At 35.7% G+C, this 17,879-nt stretch overlaps 1 protein-coding gene across 1 annotated transcript in view; it reads right to left on the bottom strand.

Annotated features, from left to right (window-relative positions):
* LOC144959332 (centrosomal protein POC5-like) overlaps positions 1-17,569 on the bottom strand; it is a 21,751-nt gene extending 4,182 nt beyond the window's left edge. The window contains exons 1-9 of the mRNA XM_078891891.1: positions 17,442-17,569; positions 14,267-14,394; positions 12,868-13,021; positions 11,558-11,664; positions 10,935-11,005; positions 9,490-9,688; positions 6,371-6,550; positions 5,006-5,168; positions 2,601-2,839 (exon numbers count right to left, since the gene is read on the bottom strand). Coding sequence (XP_078748017.1) covers positions 2,601-2,839; positions 5,006-5,168; positions 6,371-6,550; positions 9,490-9,688; positions 10,935-11,005; positions 11,558-11,664; positions 12,868-13,021; positions 14,267-14,383 — 1,230 coding nt within the window. The 5' untranslated portion in view covers positions 14,384-14,394; positions 17,442-17,569. The remainder of the gene's footprint in view (positions 1-2,600; positions 2,840-5,005; positions 5,169-6,370; positions 6,551-9,489; positions 9,689-10,934; positions 11,006-11,557; positions 11,665-12,867; positions 13,022-14,266; positions 14,395-17,441) is intronic.
* Between the last annotated feature and the right edge of the window lie 310 nt (positions 17,570-17,879).

The raw sequence follows: 17,879 nt of genomic DNA, 5'->3' as shown, positions 1-17,879 counted from the left end.
ATCAGAAGGAAATTGCTTTCGAAACACTCAAAGAAATGACCAAAAGACCTTAACATGTTGGTAGTATTGATGCTAGTGTCAGTGGAAGAAGTGTTGTTTGTTGTAGCGATGGTGCTCTAGTGGTGGTGGTGGTGGTGATGATGAAGCTGTGGTGGCGGTAGTGGTAGAAGTGATGTGGTGGTGGTTGTGGCCGTGACAATGCTGTGATGGCAGTTGTAGAAGTGGTGACATCATGATGTTGATGTAAGAGATGCTGATGTACCAAATGAAGTTGTGATGGTGATATCTGCTAGCCCAGTACATCAGTTATGAGACAGTTTTGAGATAAAATATCTGGGAGAATGGTCTTCAATTCAGTAGGTGACAATTTGCAACAGTAGCAAGATATTTTCCATATATGTTATCAAATGAACTCTCTCTCTCTCTCTCTCTCTCTCTCTCTCTCTCTCTCTCTCTCTCTCTCTCTCTCTCTCTCTCTCTCTCTCTCTTTCTCTCTCTCTCTCTCTCTCTCTCTCTCTCTTTTTTTTTTTTGAGCATTCACTACTACTGCTCCTCCTCCTACTACTACTATTACTTCTATATACTACTAATACTATTACTTTGGTCAAATGATAGGAAATTCGCAAAGTATGTAATATGCAGAGACAAGTTAAATACTTCTAAAATGGTTCTAAAAAATTCATTGTGAACCAAATACCGTTCCTAAAGCTGCCCACTTAGTAATTCAAGACTCGTACAAAATAATAAAGAAAAAAATAGATCATTATAAATTTTATAAATCAAAATAGAGTAATTTAGTTATTATAAAGGGAAATAACCCATTTATGTTTAAGTTAATTAGCAATACAGTTTTGAATTGAAGGCTTCAAAGTCAAAGATGTTGGTTCAATTAAATTTTCACTTAGAATTTTCTATTTAATAAATGGCAAAAGTATGAATGTGGTCTGAGACTATTTAAAGTATAAAACAAGCTTATATGCATAATTCTATGCAAATACTCAAAAATGTATGAGAAAAGGGGTATCCAAGGGGGTATCCTTGGAACAAATTTTACCTCACCGGAATTTGACCTAAGTTGCCCGGAGCCCGGAATTTTTGGCTCCAGACCGGAGTTTTGGCATCACTGGGATCATTGTTACCCACTCGACCATTGATGGTGTGGTCAGATCAAGACTTAAGACGTCTACTCATCAGTGATTGATTGCTAGGTCTGTTAGATCTGAAAAGGTACTTTACTATATAGATTAGCGTCCTATACAAAGGTCAGCAAGCATTTGCTATCGTTAGTATAGCGCTGTAGAAACCGGAATACATTCGTGCTCCAAAGGCCCAAAGCTCTGAATGATTACTTTCCTTCACAGATACACACATACACAAAGAAAGGATGCGGGTCTCTCTCTCTCTCTATGTATGCTGTGTGTTTACATATAACTCGTTTATGTATGTGTGTATGTGTGTCTTTGTGTGCATACAACTCATTTACTCAGCATTTTAACATGGAACAGTTTTTATTGCCTGTTCACTTCAATCTCTCATGATTTTTAAAATGAAAATTGAACTTTGAACCTATAACTTAAACATCAATACACTATTCCATGAGATCTTCATTTTCACGATTCGCACCTCAACGCAAGATTCTTCTGTAATAGTCTACGAGGCATGAGAATAGAAGGTAAATCAAAGAGCCATGTGGTCAAAGGCAGCAGATGGTTGTGCAACTAGGTGTCATATCATGAGTAAGTGTAATTGTAGTGGGAGGAGCTTAACTCACTCAATCCTAGAGATTTTTGATACTTTTCAACATTGGAAAAATATGTATTAAAAATAAGCATGTGGATAGATAGTTTTATTCAACTACCATTAACATGTAAAATTTAAGAACATTAGCTTTGTTACTACGCTTATAATTTATCTCAGAAGAATGTAATAAATAGGCACGAGGTAAAAGTATCCCCGGGTATACTACGGATATATTTGTTGTTAGGGTTGAGTGAGTTAACTTGACTTTATTTGCAGATAACCAACATAGGGACAATTAAAATTGTTCTTTTTCAGCAGCCAATTAGAAGGGGACATTTGAAAGAAGCTGATTGGGCGCTACATGGAGAGAAATCTTTATGATGGACCAAGGATGAGACAGCTGGAGACAATGAGAGTGGAGCAAATGTGAAATGAATTGACAGTAATTTAGGACAGTGTTATTAGATGTCAAATAATGCTCTAGCAAACAGGGGATGAATCAATTCTTTTGGACATAAGTGGTACAGAAAAATTCTCTCTCTCTTTTTTTTAGAATAGGCACTTAAGTGATTTCCAATTTGAAAAGCAGGCATTTAGAGTTAAGTTTTAAAGAAAAATAATTCCCTTTCACCAACTTAATGGGCATTTAGTCAAAACGGGCACTAAGCCGGCAGGCACTTAGGTGATCACCATTGTATTATTATTATAATTATCATTATTATCATCATCATCATTATTATCATGATTATTATTATTAATATTATCTTTATTATTATTATCACTATCATTAACATTATCAATATATTACTAACATTATTAGTTTTATTATAATAATTAACATTTACTATCACTACTCTTACCACTTTGGTCTTTGATGAACAGGTCGCTGCTAAAGAAACTGGTCGTTGTATTACTTCGGGTTGCTTGGATCCTCCAGTCCTGGTCGGGGAGCATGAGGTATGGGAATGATGAGAGTTGTTGCTCATGAAGTTCTCCTCTGTTCCCTGGTAGGATTTGCTATGAACGTCTTCCATGCTAGTGGCCAGTGTATTTGTGTCAAAGGTCGAGACTTCCTGTAAGTCTATTGGCGATTCCTCCACTGATGCAGATAAGATTTTTTAAAAAAAAGACACTTTAGCTTTTATATAGCGCAATATCCACTAACAGAACATGCTCAAAGCACTTTACAAGGGGTCCCTGTCCAACAGCAACATTCAACATGTAAGACGTAACATGAGCCTGTTGGGCGATACTACCATTTTTTTGGACAGAGAAAACGTTGTTAATGGCCAGGTACTCATTTTACACCTGAATAAGGTGAGAGAATGTGAGTAAAGAGCCTTTTTCAAGGACTTAACTTTGCGCCAAGCGAGGCTCAAACCCAAGACCTTCTGATCCGAAAGCGAGTGTCATACTACAAAAACACATAGCCATTTTTCTTTTTTAAATTCTCCAAATGTCACTTTGAGCATTTTTAGGTAGATATTAACTAGCAAGGGCAGAAGAGATAATATTTATTTATAATTTACTAGGAGAGTTAAGGTGTTTGAAAAACCATTATCCATCGGCCACTGTGCCATGGAGGGTGTACTGATAGCTCAGTTGGAATAACACTCACTTCACCAGCAAAGGGACTGAGATCGATCCCGGGTGAAGTCAAGATAGTTTTTTTCCCTAACCCACCCCCTATCCACCCAGCTGGGTCTGTCTGATAGACCTGGTGGAAAGTACTTTGTGATAGATTAGTGTCATATCAAAAGGGCAGCAAGCAATTGCTATTGTCGTTTTCATGCTATAAAAACTGGGATAAACTCCAGTTCTATGGACTTATTAATTCAGAAAAGTGAGTGGAGCAGGCACTTATGTTGGTAACAACAAGATATGAAGTGAGTAGAAAAGTGCCAGAAGACAATAGAGAATAAAAATTTTTTTCGCGGCGGTGGTGGGGTTTGAACCTGCGACCTTATTGGTACGACAACTCCGCCTGGCAGGTGAGAGCGTGGCTCTACCGTGTGAGCTATCACGAACACAAAAATATTCGTTTCAAACCCAAAGTCATTTCTAGATCCCTCTCTCACCCACTTCTTGAGATCGCCGATTCGTTCGCCACCATCGCGAAGTAATTTTGACCAGCAGTTAAGCTTAATAGCCAATATTCTCATCTCAAACATATAACATAGAAACGATTGAGACATTGAGTATGCTCCGGTGTATGGGGTGAATTTTTAATTCAGAAAAGTGAGTGGAGCAGGCACTTATGTTGGTAACAACAAGATATGAAGTGAGTAGAAAAGTGCCAGAAGACAATAGAGAATAAAAATTTTTATTCTCTATTGTCTTCTGGCACTTTTCTACTCACTTCATATCTTGTTGTTACCAACATAAGTGCCTGCTCCACTCACTTTTCTGAATTAAAAATTCACCCCATACACCGGAGCATACTCAATGTCTCAATCGTTTCTATGTTATATGTTTGTGATGAGAATATTGGCTATTAAGCTTAACTGCTGGTCAAAATTACTTCGCGATGGTGGCGAACGAATCGGCGATCTCAAGAAGTGGGTGAGAGAGGGATCTAGAAATGACTTTGGGTTTGAAACGAATATTTTTGTGTTCGTGGATAGCTCACACGGTAGAGCCACGCTCTCACCTGCCAGGCGGAGTTGTCGTACCAATAAGGTCGCAGGTTCAAACCCCACCACCGCCGCGAAAATATTTTTTATTCTCTATTGTCTTCTGGCACTTTTCTACTCACTTCATATCTTGTTCTATGGACTTAATGGTTCTAAAGAACTACTAAAGAAAAGAAAGTCAAGAAATGTTAATCAAAGGTCCAAATATGCTTATTTCATGATTCTGAATCTGAATGTTACTCGAAGTCGACTCAATTCTGAGTATCTGTATTCGGGGGCGGAGAGAGTTGTTGAATATGACAGCCATTATTGGTATTTAGGCTGAAGAATTTTGATAATCTTCGTTTGAACGTTTCTAAATCTGTTGTGTTCACACATGATTTGGGAAGAGCATTCCAGTCTTTGATAGTGCGGGGTGCAAATGGATATTTGAAGATGTTTGAGTTTGTAGATTGATGTTTTAGTGTTTTTGAGAGGGTTATTCTTTGAATGTGTGTATTTCGTTGTAAGTCTAGTTGTTCTTGTAAGAAGGCCATCATTTTATTTGTAATTTTGAATATGAGAATTGAACTGGATTTTTAAAAAATGAAGAGTTTCTTTGTGGATTCATTTAAAATAAAAGTGTAACAAACCTAGGGTTTGCTTTTGTTGATCCTCTCCAAACACAGACATTGTTTCCATATTCAGAGCACACATCCCTCTCATAAATGCCTTCCTTACTTGCTCAGAGTACATCTCTCGTTCTGCTTGGAGTAATGACACTTTCTTCTCCAAGGCAGAAATTTTCTCGTTCAGCTTGAGGTACAATGAAAACATATAATAATTAAATAAATAGAATAGAAATAATAATAAATATATAAATAAATAAATACAACAGAAATATTTAATAGTAATATAAACAAATAGCTTTCAGTGAAAAATTGAACTCGGTAGGAATTAAAATTCGTTGTTTTGAACTGTCATCTGCATTTTTTGCCAAATTGGGACCTAAAATTTGCCCCAAAAAATCCCCAAATTTGCCAAGAAATTTGCCAAAAAGACCAAAATATTTGCCGAGGAGAACTAAACATTTCAGTAAAAATTAACACGCGATACAGAAAAAATAAATATAAAAGACAATTTATTACATTTAAGGAGGCTACATTATGAATAGCGTTGTTACAAAGATTTTAAAGGATCATTATCTGTAGAGAGTAGCTTCCCTTGGTTTGGGCCCAGGCAAAGGCAACATTTCTCAAGTTTCGCACTTTTTTTCTCGTTATTTTGTTTTCGCTTCTTTTATTTCTCAAAATTTGTCACGCGATTTGCCAATATTCCCAAAATTTGCCACGATTTGCCAATTTTGGGAAATTTGCCAAAATTTGCGGATCGCCCTGATATTTGCTTCCGCAAAAAATGCAGATGACAGGTTTTGAAGAAGAAAAGCGAACAGGCAATTTGAGGATAACCTGGAACAATGTCACAACATTTAATTTCGAAAATTTGAAGCAGAATTAATAAGGCACCATTCATATTTTGAACTCTTCCTGAACACAACTGTCCAGTGTCACATTATCTGATCCATTTGTCAAATGTAAAACGTGACTGTTTCTTGATTCCAGTTTGGCCTTAAACAGCTAGATGATGGCTGGTAACTTTCACCACCAAATATATACAATATTGTTACTGTATGCATTAAACAAGCATTATGCCGGGGTGAACATGAAGCTAAAAATTTAATTTATTTACTAAAATATGAGACTCAAGTTATATTTATATGCTTTAATGTGGAAAATCAAGATATTTTCTCGCACTGCAAAAAAATAAATATTTAGCATTTCTAATCATTTTAACTTTAGTTTTATTTTTCTACATCTGCTTTATCCTAACAAAATACCAGATTCGTGTGCTAGGAAAGATAATAAATTTTATATCTAAAAAAAGATAGTCCATTCATTCAAGGGGAATTAACTTCATTGTCCTATACAAACCCATACATAATACCAGCCATGACTTACCATGCACACTTTTGTCTCATAATCGCTAGTCAGATTCAGACACATCTCTTTGGCTTGCGTCTGGCTTTTCCTTTCTGTACGTGACCTCCATCGCGTCTGAATGACGCCATACCAAGCCTTCAGCACTCTCAGGTTCAGTTTTCTCTCATGATGTTGCGCAGCCAATTTTTCTGTGAATATCTGACGGTGGTGAAAATAAGAAAAGATAAATAAAACAACAAAACAACTGCCGATTAGAACCATATGTCCATGAAGTCAAAAAGAGCCATTAGATTAAGCCCTGAAGCTGGAGTTTATCCTGGTTTCTATAGCGTGAAATGGACAATAGCAATTGCTTACTACCTTTTGGATAGGATGCTAGTCAATCACAAAGTACTTTCCACCAGTTCGACCAGACACAGCTACCCAATCACTGCTGGGTGTTTAGGGGTTCAGAAAAAAAAAATCCCCAACTTCACCTATGATCAATCTAGGTCCCTTTGCATGTGAAGCGAGTGCTCTACCAACTGAGCTATCCCAACTCCATGAAGTCAAGGTTCATATCAATTTATGTGGCAAAGAGCGAGCAATAACAAAAGCACTTTCCCAAAGATCTAATCTATATCAGGCATTCAATACATAACTATAACTTAACTGTATATAGAATAATATATTATAAGGTGATTTATTTTATGAAAATTTGCTGTGAAAAAATGGTCAAATAGTGTAAACATCTTTCTTTTTTCTCTTTTTTTTTTTTTTTGGTCTTAAACACCACTATGTTTAAATCATGTTTAAAAAGTATAATGGTTGGTTTTTCCTATATATTTTCTGGACGATTCTTATATTTTTCATTCAGTTGAAAAGTAAAGTAAGCATTGTTCGTTTTTAAGGGTTTTACGGTGCTTGCAACACATTTGGGTTATATCAGCACCAGTAAAAAGGAAGAAAATGGGACAATAAAATGTTCTAGAATTACAATTAAAGCACCTAAGAAAAAGTAAGACATAGGGGAACTGGGAACAAATAGGGATCAGATGTAGATTCCAAGAGCACACCACCAATGTACTTAGTTTGAGATCGCCTATAAGTCTCATCTGGACACAAGCACAAAATCCAACAAAGAGGAATACACTCAAATGCTTATATTATACATTCAAAATAACAAATATAATAATACATAACAGAGAGATGATTCACAAGGGGAAAAAAATCATCTCCCAAAACAATAACTATGCATTTGACTGTTTCCCTCCCATCTAGGACTCCGACCAGGGCCAGGACAAAACCAAGTAATCTCATTTCAAGACAAAGACAGAAAGCATGTTGGAAAACAGATATAAGGGAAAAGAAGACACAGTATGTACCTCCTGCCACTATGGGAGGTCAGGAACCCCACCCAGTAAGCATTGTTTCAATTGGCTAAGATTGCATTTGATGAAACAGTGTGAAGGGCATGAAGCATGGCGAAATCAAGGAAATGCTATAAATATCTATTCATATTTGTTATTTATTTTCTAATGTATTTTCGAGCCCTTGAGTTTCATTATTTTCAAAATTACATAAGAAAGCAGAAGCAAATTAAAATAATCTAAAGTTTGAGACAAAAAAATCTGATTCAAATAATTATTTTAAAGAATGCCATTGATAAGGAATTAACTAACATTATATTTGACTACGATGAATAATGTACCATGACATTGGGTATCATTTGGATTTTGTATGTTAATTAATTGAAACTCTCAGCTGTATAAAAGTGGACATGTCAAACAAATGCTGATAGGGATTTTTGATTATGACACTTATTTGTGTGTTAGGCATTGCTGGTTACCTAACTTTGAAAAATGTGATCAATACATAAAAGTATCACAGAGCATTTAAAGATTGTTAAAGTCTATTAGCTCCTAAATGATACGATAAGATACAATTAATTTATTCAATACAGGATGTATCCCGCAATTCCAAACGAATAAGTAGATTTGTTTTCCTAACTGAATTTTTTATCACTTAAGATTTTCATGATCATTGGTAATAATAATAATAATAATAATAATAATAATAATAATAATAATAATAATAATAATAATAATAATAATAATAATAATTTACTTATATAGCACTCAACTTCCACATAAGTGCTCAGCAGCACTTTGCCATCTTAATTGACATTCAAATATTAATTCATTGACAATTTTGAGAACACATATAAAGAAACAAACACACATGCACAAACTCACTCAGAGATATATTTACACTCACACACGAATATACCCACATATTGACACTAATATTCCTCACCAACATTAATAACTTATTCTAACTAAAGACTAATCAATTACAATAAGATTTGAAAAAAAAAAAAAGTTTAGATATACAATGGACATTAATAACTTGAAATAAAAAAAAAACAACAAAAAATTGATGCACAAACTCACTCAGAGATAAATTTACATTCACACACGAATATACCCACATATTGACACTAATATTCCTCACCAACATTAATAACTTATTCTAACTAAAGACTAATCAATTATAATAAGATTTGAAAAAAAAAAAAGTTTAGATATACAATGGACATTAATAATTAATAACTTGAAATAAAAAAATAAAAAAAATAAAAATTGAGCTCTTATATTGAGCTTTTATATAGCGCAGCATCCACTAAACATGCTCAAAGGGCTTTACAGGGGCCCTGGCCAACAGCAACACCTAACATGTAGGACGGGACATAATGCCTGTTAGGAGATATTACAAATTTTTCGGATAGAAACAAGGCTGTTGATGGCCAGGTACTCATTTTACACCGAGTACGGTGAGAGAATGTAACTAAAGAGTCTTTTCCAAGGACTAAATTATGTACTGAGCAAGGCTCGAACCCAGGACCTTCTGATCCGAAAGCAAGTGTCATACCACAAGAGCACATAGCCGCACAATTAAGATCATAATTGGAATAAAATGAACTTATCAAGTTAAATTTAGATTTAAGGAGTCTTCTGAATGCGAAACTATTCATAGGCTCTGTGAAAAAATTCTGTATTAAGGTGCTTTATTATTCTTTCTTACTTTGAAGAACTGACTATCCCTAATTAATGATAATGAATATTTCCAGGACCTTTATACCCTACAACATTCAATACCTCTCGCTGTTTGTCGTAGTGGTCAGCCTTCCAGTGATAGAAATGTTTTGCCATGTCCACCTTCTTTTTCTGAGCCACCAAGGAATCTGTCAGATTTTTTATGAGGGTACATTTCTGCTGAAAACTGTGTTCTAAGCCATTCATCTGCTCATTCAACCGATTCACTTCCTTCTGGAGGGCCACTTTCTCTGCTTGAAGGCTATGGCAGAAAAACAAAAACAAAACAACCCAAAAATACGATGAAAAAGCCTTGGTATTATAGTTGTGATTTCATGACAATGATAATGTAAAACAATAGGAATACTTCAAATCTATAAAACAAATAAAAAAATATTTACAGTGATCACACGTATAATGAACACAATTGTGACAATTTGACGCATATTAAGTACATGTATTTATGCACTGTTTATTTCTTATTTCAATAAAATGATAATGCATGATGGGGAGCGATCTTGACATTTTTAATGCTCTCCTTACTGACCACATTCAATATTATTCCCGAAATGTCATACAAATAACGCAAAAATTGGTTTTATACCTAAAATCAAAAGTCAAATATTTTCAAAATTAAATACAACAAAACAATATCACAATGAAATTATATTAATCCAAGGCCATTAATCCAAAAGGAATAATAAATGTTAAAAAATTTAAAACACAAAACAAGTCTGGCCTGTTAAAGAGTCAAACATGAACTGATGAGTCACCACCCAACAACCCCCAAACTACATAAGTTTTGACGGGACAGTGCCAAAATGTTTTGGTCTGTGTTTTATCACAGTACAATAGACACACTCTCACAAAGATTTCCGTCCATGCATTCATTCACCACATTGTTGGTGCTTGGTCATGATAATGTCAGAAAACACGATGTCTTGTGTCTTGTATCAGACAAGGCACTTGGCAAGACCATTTTTTTGATGGATATATTCAAATAAATTCATTTAAAAATGATCTGGCGACCTTATGATTGGAAAAAAAAACAACTGAACAAGTGTGTATAAAAGGTGCCAGACAAAGCAAGAAAGAAAAATACAAGACAAAAACCATCCCAAAAAATCAGTCGACCTCGACTGAGGACGAACCTCAGACCTTCTGATTACCGGTCAGACGTGCTACCAGTATTATTCTTTCTTACTTTGTCTGGCACCTTTCACACACTTGTTCAGTTCTTTATGTTACACCGGTGCCTGCTCGTTAATTTCTTAATTTGATATTTCCAATTGAACCATGATTGCCCCATTTTTCAAAAGAGTGGAGCAGGAGCAATCAATTTTGTAAAGAAGGGGGGGGGGGGGGGAGGTGGGATTTGGGAGGGCGGGGAAAGGCATTGGGCTTGAAAGAATTATTGACACAATCGTGAAGTGGAGGATGCAGGGATGGCCAAAAATATGTGTATCCTTATATCCCACCTCAAGTAAATATTGTCATCATGGACTTACCCTTTAACTGATTTCTTATGGTCTTCATGCTGGGATCGAAGGGAAGACATCAAAGAACCCTTTAGCTCTCCCTTTAGAAGAAAACAGAAAAAAAATATCATTATCATAGTCTCCATATTTCATTCCATTTCATTGCACATCAAACAATAAATCAATATCAGAATGGAGAATATTGGTGAACAATAAACAAACTCCCCCCCCCCCCCCCTTAAATAAAAAAAACAAAACAAGGGATGAAATTCTATCAAGAGGCTTGTAACCAAAGGGACTAGTTACAGTCCCTGGTGCAGTTGAAGTTGGTTTCTTTATTTATATTATTATTTTTTTAAATCCCATTATCCCCCATGCAAAGACTGGGTCTGTCGGATCTGGCAAAAAAAACAACAACATTTTGGAATAGACTAGTGACCTATCCAAAGAAATTGTAATTGACCATTTAACCCTGACACCAAAACTGGAACAAACTCAGGTTCTATGGCCTTTATTTATGCTCTGAGATGCGTCCTACTTTCTCTTTATTGCCAAAAAATAAAAAATAAAATAAAATAAATAAATAAATAAATAAATAAATAAAAACAAAAAAAAAAAAAGAAAAAAAAAAAGAAAATTCAGAATGAACTAACTAGTATATTCTCCTTTAACGTGTCTAACCAACCATCTAACTTCCCTCCCATAGCTACTGCACATGCCTTCATATTAATGGTCGATTTACGACACGTTTCCTCATCACCTGTGAAAAGAAAAAACACAGTTAAAAACAAACAAACATGAAAAAAAAACAAAAAACAACAGACTTTAGCCATTACTGTATACAGGGATTGGTGGTGGCACATTACAATTACAAGAGTAATCTGCTCATATTCTGGAGCCACTTGCCAAATTGTTCTGCTTTTACCGATCCTAGTTATAAGATGTGGAAAAACTCATTTATTCCTTGGCATCTTTATAAAAATTATATCATTATTATTTTTGCCATATCCAATACTGTATTATTCACACTTTTTTTTAAATGTTATTTTCGGCCAGTGCCATCTCCTAAATTTTACATTGTCATATGTGACTTACCATTTCAAACTGGTATCATGTCAGGATGATTGAGATGCCAAAGATGGATGACGTCATGGCAAAAATTGTGTGAACTTGGGTTAATTTCATTTGTGTAATTTGTCCTTAGTGTTTCACTCATCATGTTTTCTTGATAAAGGAGAAACCCCAAATGTCCACAGTAGCTGTCTTTGTCTAATAAATTGAAGCTTACAATTCAATACCTATCTTAATTTTTTGTGTAGTGTATATGTAAACAATAAACATACAATGGAATCCGGATAAAGGTAACACTCTAAAAGTTAACTTCTACTTTAAGTCAACACCTCTTACTTAACCCTCTTCAGGCCTTGAGGCACATAGGGCATCAACCAGAAATCTCCATTTTCTGTGGTCAGCTGCTTTTGCGGTGGCTATATTCCAGGACAGGCCTCCTTCCTTGATTTCATTTTCCCATGGTCCTTCGCCAGGTTTCTTTGGGTCTCCCCCGCTTTCTCTTCCCAACACCTTTCAACACTTTGTTTTGGTCCCAAATTTTCTGCTCTTTATCTGAGTGTTATCCACAGATAATGGATAAAGTCAACCTTGCTTAAAGTCAACCAATGTTTCTGCTTCAGCAGTGTTGGTTTTATCATCAGGATTCCAATGTAGTTTCTTAAAAAGTGGAAAACTAAAAATTTCGTTTCACTCATCAATTTAATCTTTAAACTTTAAAAAAAAATCTGATTCACCCCGTCCATTTTTTTTCTTTAAATTTTTCTCATATAGTCAAATTGGGACAGTCCCACTTTTATCAGCACAGTTGGCCGCTATGCTTTTATATATTTAAACTGATTAAGTTATTAACAGGCTAAATTTATCATGTAAAAAGAAAACAAATTACACTCACCTGACTCCTGACTAGTGTTATTTTCGTTTCTGTCTCCTTCAATTTCAGCTCCATAATTGAGACTTCCATTTTCTGTGTCCTGCAACCCAGAGAGAATCGTATTCAAACCAGGGGTTGACTCAACGGTGTATTTCAACAACTGGGAGTATTCATCCTGCAATGGAAAAGGGGGACAAAAAGGAACGGGGGTTAAAAGTTAGAAATAATATAGTCATAACTGATTGAAGGTGTCAAAGTCAAATCAAGCAAATAGATAAGAGATACTCTAACCCGACAACAATTTCTATTTCAAGGAAAAAAGAAGCTGATGAAATTGTATGATAAAATGTTGTGGCATTGTTTGCCATTGTTTCACCATTATTATTCCATGACAATGAATGAAAAGGACCTTCCCTGTGCTGATCATTACTATTAACTTAAAATTTTTTTTTAAATGAGCTTTTATTTAGCGCAATATCCACTTAATGTGCTCAAAGCGCTTTACAAGGGGTCCCTGGTCAACAGCAACATTTAACATGTAGGACGGGACCTAACGCCTATAAGGCGATATTACAATTTTTCGGACAAAGACAACGCTGTTAACAGCCAGGTACTCATTTTACACCCGAGTACGGTGAGAGAATGTGAGTAAAGAGTCTTTTCCAAGGACTCAACTATGCGCTAAGTGCAAGCCTCGAACCCAGGACTTTCCGATTCAAAAGCGAGTTGATGAGATCATTTATAAATGATAGACGATGAAGAGTGATTAATTTTTTGAAGTGAGGAAGAGACCTCAGTGGTTGAAAGATTAAATGTTTCCTCTTGTAACCAATCAAACCATGTTGCGCTTAGTCTGTGACTAGAGGGAAGATACAGAATTGCGGAATTCTGGCACCGTAGAATGTCCCTAGATAAGGAACTAAACACATGCTCCTACACTTGACTCACGTGTGAAAGAGTACCTGGCTTTAGGCAATGACGATCCCCAAGGATGCCAAGTGTATGAGAGATTTGAGCATTTAGAGTTGTAAATTTATTTCCAAGTGATATAGTGAGGAAATGATTGTCGAGATGTTAAAGACTGTAACCATTATGAAAATAATAGGAATTGTTTATTATCAATCTTAAAATTTTATTCACAATTGTTGATTTTACAAGACTCAAAATATCTGTCTGACTGTCTGCTAGACGACACAGGAATGGACAACACCCGGGAGCTGCGTACACTTATGGAGGACAGGACAGAATGGCGAAGACTTGTGGCTCATGTTGGGCGCCCCAAGGGGCGGGCTAAGTAAGCAAGTAAAATATCTTTTGTTAGAGACTCCAGACAGAAAACACAATACTCCATTAAATACACTTATTCAATAAGTGTATTTATAATAATAAGTTATTGTAAGATATATCTTTTGATTCTCACCTTGAGTCGTGAGGATGCTGAGCTGCCAGGGGAATCTAGTGGAATTTGAGGTGGGCTATCTCGTCCATTCTCAATGTCAGTGACTGAAAGGTCTGAATTCTGAGGTTCTTCGCTCATCTTTGAAACAACTGCATAATTTAAATAAAGACCATATTTACAAATTGTTAAATCTGATAAAGAGATTGGTGCCAAATACTTTTAATTTGCTGAAGACCATTCTTTCTTCTAATGATGCTTGTGATCATTTTAAGAATATTGGAGTGTTCTCTTGACAATTTCTTTGAAATGTGATCAAAGCTGTCAGTTCAAAAAACAATTTTCGGTCAAAGTCAAAGAGTGGATCACTTTGGTCACAGGTATGCACACCCAAATCGTTTGTATTTTGACCTTATGATACTCGTTTTGACCATTCACTCAAAAAGTTGCTTTTTTATTATAACCCTAAAGAGATTATTCACAGACCTTGGATGTGTGTCTTGTCCAGCTTACTTGTATTGCCATGAATGCTATAGTTGTTTTGCTGGATTTAAAAATCCAATCAGAACAAAAGATATCTACATATCTGTAAAAGAATTATGTTTTTTCCCCTTAAACCTTGGAAGTGGGCACCAAGGCTCAGCACAGGCTCAAGCAAAAGGAGCATTCATACATTGTTCTACTGTTCAGCCAATGAACACAGTGTGACAGAGACGTTCATTAAGTTTAGGCTGTCACTATCTTGATCACAGATCGGTCTGTGGAGAACAGAACTTCTCATTCTGTCCCTTACCAGATCAATTTTACACTAAATGGCAAACGAGCATTGAAACAAAAATCAAAGGACCTGAAAAAATGCCAGTGGTAATTTTTGTACCAAATCAGTAATAATAAACTACTTAAATAAGTGATTTATTAACACAAAAAAAAAGAAGATGAACTATGCCACGATGTCCCATCAAGTTTTTTATTCTACTACTTTTAGCAAAGGAAATTGATAACCTGTTCATGGTCTACCTATACTATTACTTACTACTACTAATACTTCTACCACCACTACAACTCTGCTACTACTACTATTTCTTCCATTACTACCACTTCTACTTTTACTACTTCTAATATTGCATTTCTATCATGTCTTTTATCTTCCATTATTTTCTAGAAAGTTCCCGTCTCTCATATGCTGACCTGCCCTTAAATTCATTCCAATCACACCCTATAGGGACTATCTAATCACAATTCCATGCTACGCTAACACTAACACTTCATTCACACTCCAACCATCAAAGAGTACAGAGGCTACAATTTATACTAAAATTCATTCTATTTGTTTTCCACGTTCCTTTGTTAATTGTTGTGCTGATGAAGGGTTTGTAGAGTAGAACGAAGTTGACGTCACTTAGGTCATGGGGAGAGCGTGAGTGTCTATGTTTGTGTGTGTATGTGTTTGTGATAGAAAGAAAGCAAGAGAGAGAGAGAGAGAGAGAAAGAGAGAGAGAGAGAGAGAGAGAGAGAGAGAGAGAGAGAGAGAGAGAGAGAGAGAGAGAGAGAGAGAGAGAGAGAGAGAGAGAGAGAGAGAGAGATATATATATGGTCGTGCAGTTGATGGTTTGTGTGTTTGCAAAGACGAACAATTGTAGAATTTTTGTCACCCCCCCCCCTTCAAGAAAGGCTGCGGTTATTCAGAGTCGACTCTGAATAACTGTCTACGGTTATTCAGAGTCGACTCTGAATAACTGTCTACGGTTATTCAGAGTCGGGGAGTCCACTCTGAATAACTGTAGACAGTTATGAGTGATGAACTTCCAGTTACCAACCACACGATTTTTCTGTTTTTTTTCTTCTCTCCCACCTCCCACCTACGGGAAAAAATCGTTTTACTTTTTGGTATTTTCTTGTCTCTTCTGTCATGGCAGTTTTTTGCATCGGTGATTTGCATTGCGGCCGCAAAATTTGCAATTTTTTTCAAATTGTCGAGATTTTGAAAAAAAAAAAAAAAAAAAATTCAATATAGTGGGGACCGCGGATTTCTGGGATTTTAGGATTTGTTCATAAATGTTCCGTTGTTTTTTGTCATGTCAAACATTTTCTGCTCAGTGGTAGTTCAGGGGGGGGGGGGGGGAAACAATAATATGCCTTCTATCATTTTTTGACACCTCTGCTCAGTTGCATGAATTTTGGTGACACTCCTTTATTTATGACGTTAGTCTAGACACGCTGGCGCCAAATGTCAAAGGCAGCACAAGACACATGGTGGCCATGAATGAGAAGATGATCGAAAGGGAAGGGGATGGAGCAAATGGGTGTAAATATTTGTGTACTTTTTAGCTGTAACATGATAATACATTCATTTGGCGATTTTATAAGGTTTATAAGCGTGTCTTTTTTTTCTTCCTTTTAAAGTTTTGTTTTGTTTTTGTTCTGAATTTGTTAATAGAATTCATTACAACTTGTGTCTAATTATAAAACAATTTAAAAAAAATAAAAATCAATTCATTAATTCTCTCTCTCTCAGCCACCCTTCTATCTTCATATTATGTTTATAGATATCACTTGGTAATAGAGAGATAATAAGTTAGGCTGATCGATTTAAGAAATGATTGTTTATAAGCTAATTTAAATTTGCTTTGTTGATGGAACATATTTTGCAATTGATTACAAAATACACCCGAAACTCGGGTGTCGAATGTGAATGACGCTCCCAATTTCAAATAGGACATTTTTCAGCTTTAAATTTAAAGTTTAAAAGCAGAAATATGTCTTCATCTGATTAAAAAAAATTTGGTATCATTAGAAATGTGTTGAAAAGCACTTTATAATGAGATTGAGCTCAACCCAATTTGAATTTTTTACCCAAGCCCAACCAAAGACAAGAATGTACTTAAAGTTAAGTTGAGTGGAATTTGATTGCCACTAATAAATATGGTACTCGTTGGAGAAAAAAAAAAACTTGTTTTCGCCGTGAATTGTAATTAGTTATTAAGCATATATTAAGATTAAGTGCTGAATTGGGAAGGAAAAGATATTGATGAAGTATTCCCCCCATTTTGTGTATCAACATCAACATGCATGTTTAGACAGGACTTTTTTCATATCTCTAATCAATTGACAGTTACGTGTCCAATTTTAAACCACATGTTAGGGCATCACGAAGGCATAGAACGTTGAATTACAATGTAAAGAAAGAGTATGACACTACCTCCTAAAACTTCGTTATGATACTCATACTAGAGTCTGAACTTTGCATAAATCAATGTTTAGTTTCGCTGTCGATGACGTTGGGTTTCCATTTGTAAACAGTCTTGTCGTGATGGTCGCGATTTGATTGGACAAGGCTTTTATCCATTTCAATACGAAGGAGAGTTTTGTATTGGAACTGTGTTTTCCGTCCACCGGTGAACTGAATATACAGCTGTGTTTTCTGTCCACCAGTGGGCTGAATACACAGCTGTGTATTCACTCCACCGGAACTGTTTGACTGAGCGTGAGAAGGCTGTAGTAGTAGTAGTAGTAGTACGAATCGGCGATCTCAAGAAGTGGGTGAGAGAGGGATCTAGAGGTGACTTTGGGTTTGAAACGAATATTTTTGTGTTCGTGGATGGCTCGCACGGTAGAGCCACGCTCTCACCTGCCAGGC

The sequence above is a fragment of the Berghia stephanieae genome, chromosome 13 (assembly GCF_034508935.2).
Source record: "Berghia stephanieae isolate SIO BIC M18660-M18661 chromosome 13, UCSD_Bste_1.3, whole genome shotgun sequence".
NCBI classification, from domain to species: Eukaryota; Metazoa; Mollusca; class Gastropoda; order Nudibranchia; family Aeolidiidae; genus Berghia; species Berghia stephanieae.
Note: the sequence above shows the minus strand (reverse complement) of the source record. Positions and strands in the feature narration are given on the sequence as shown.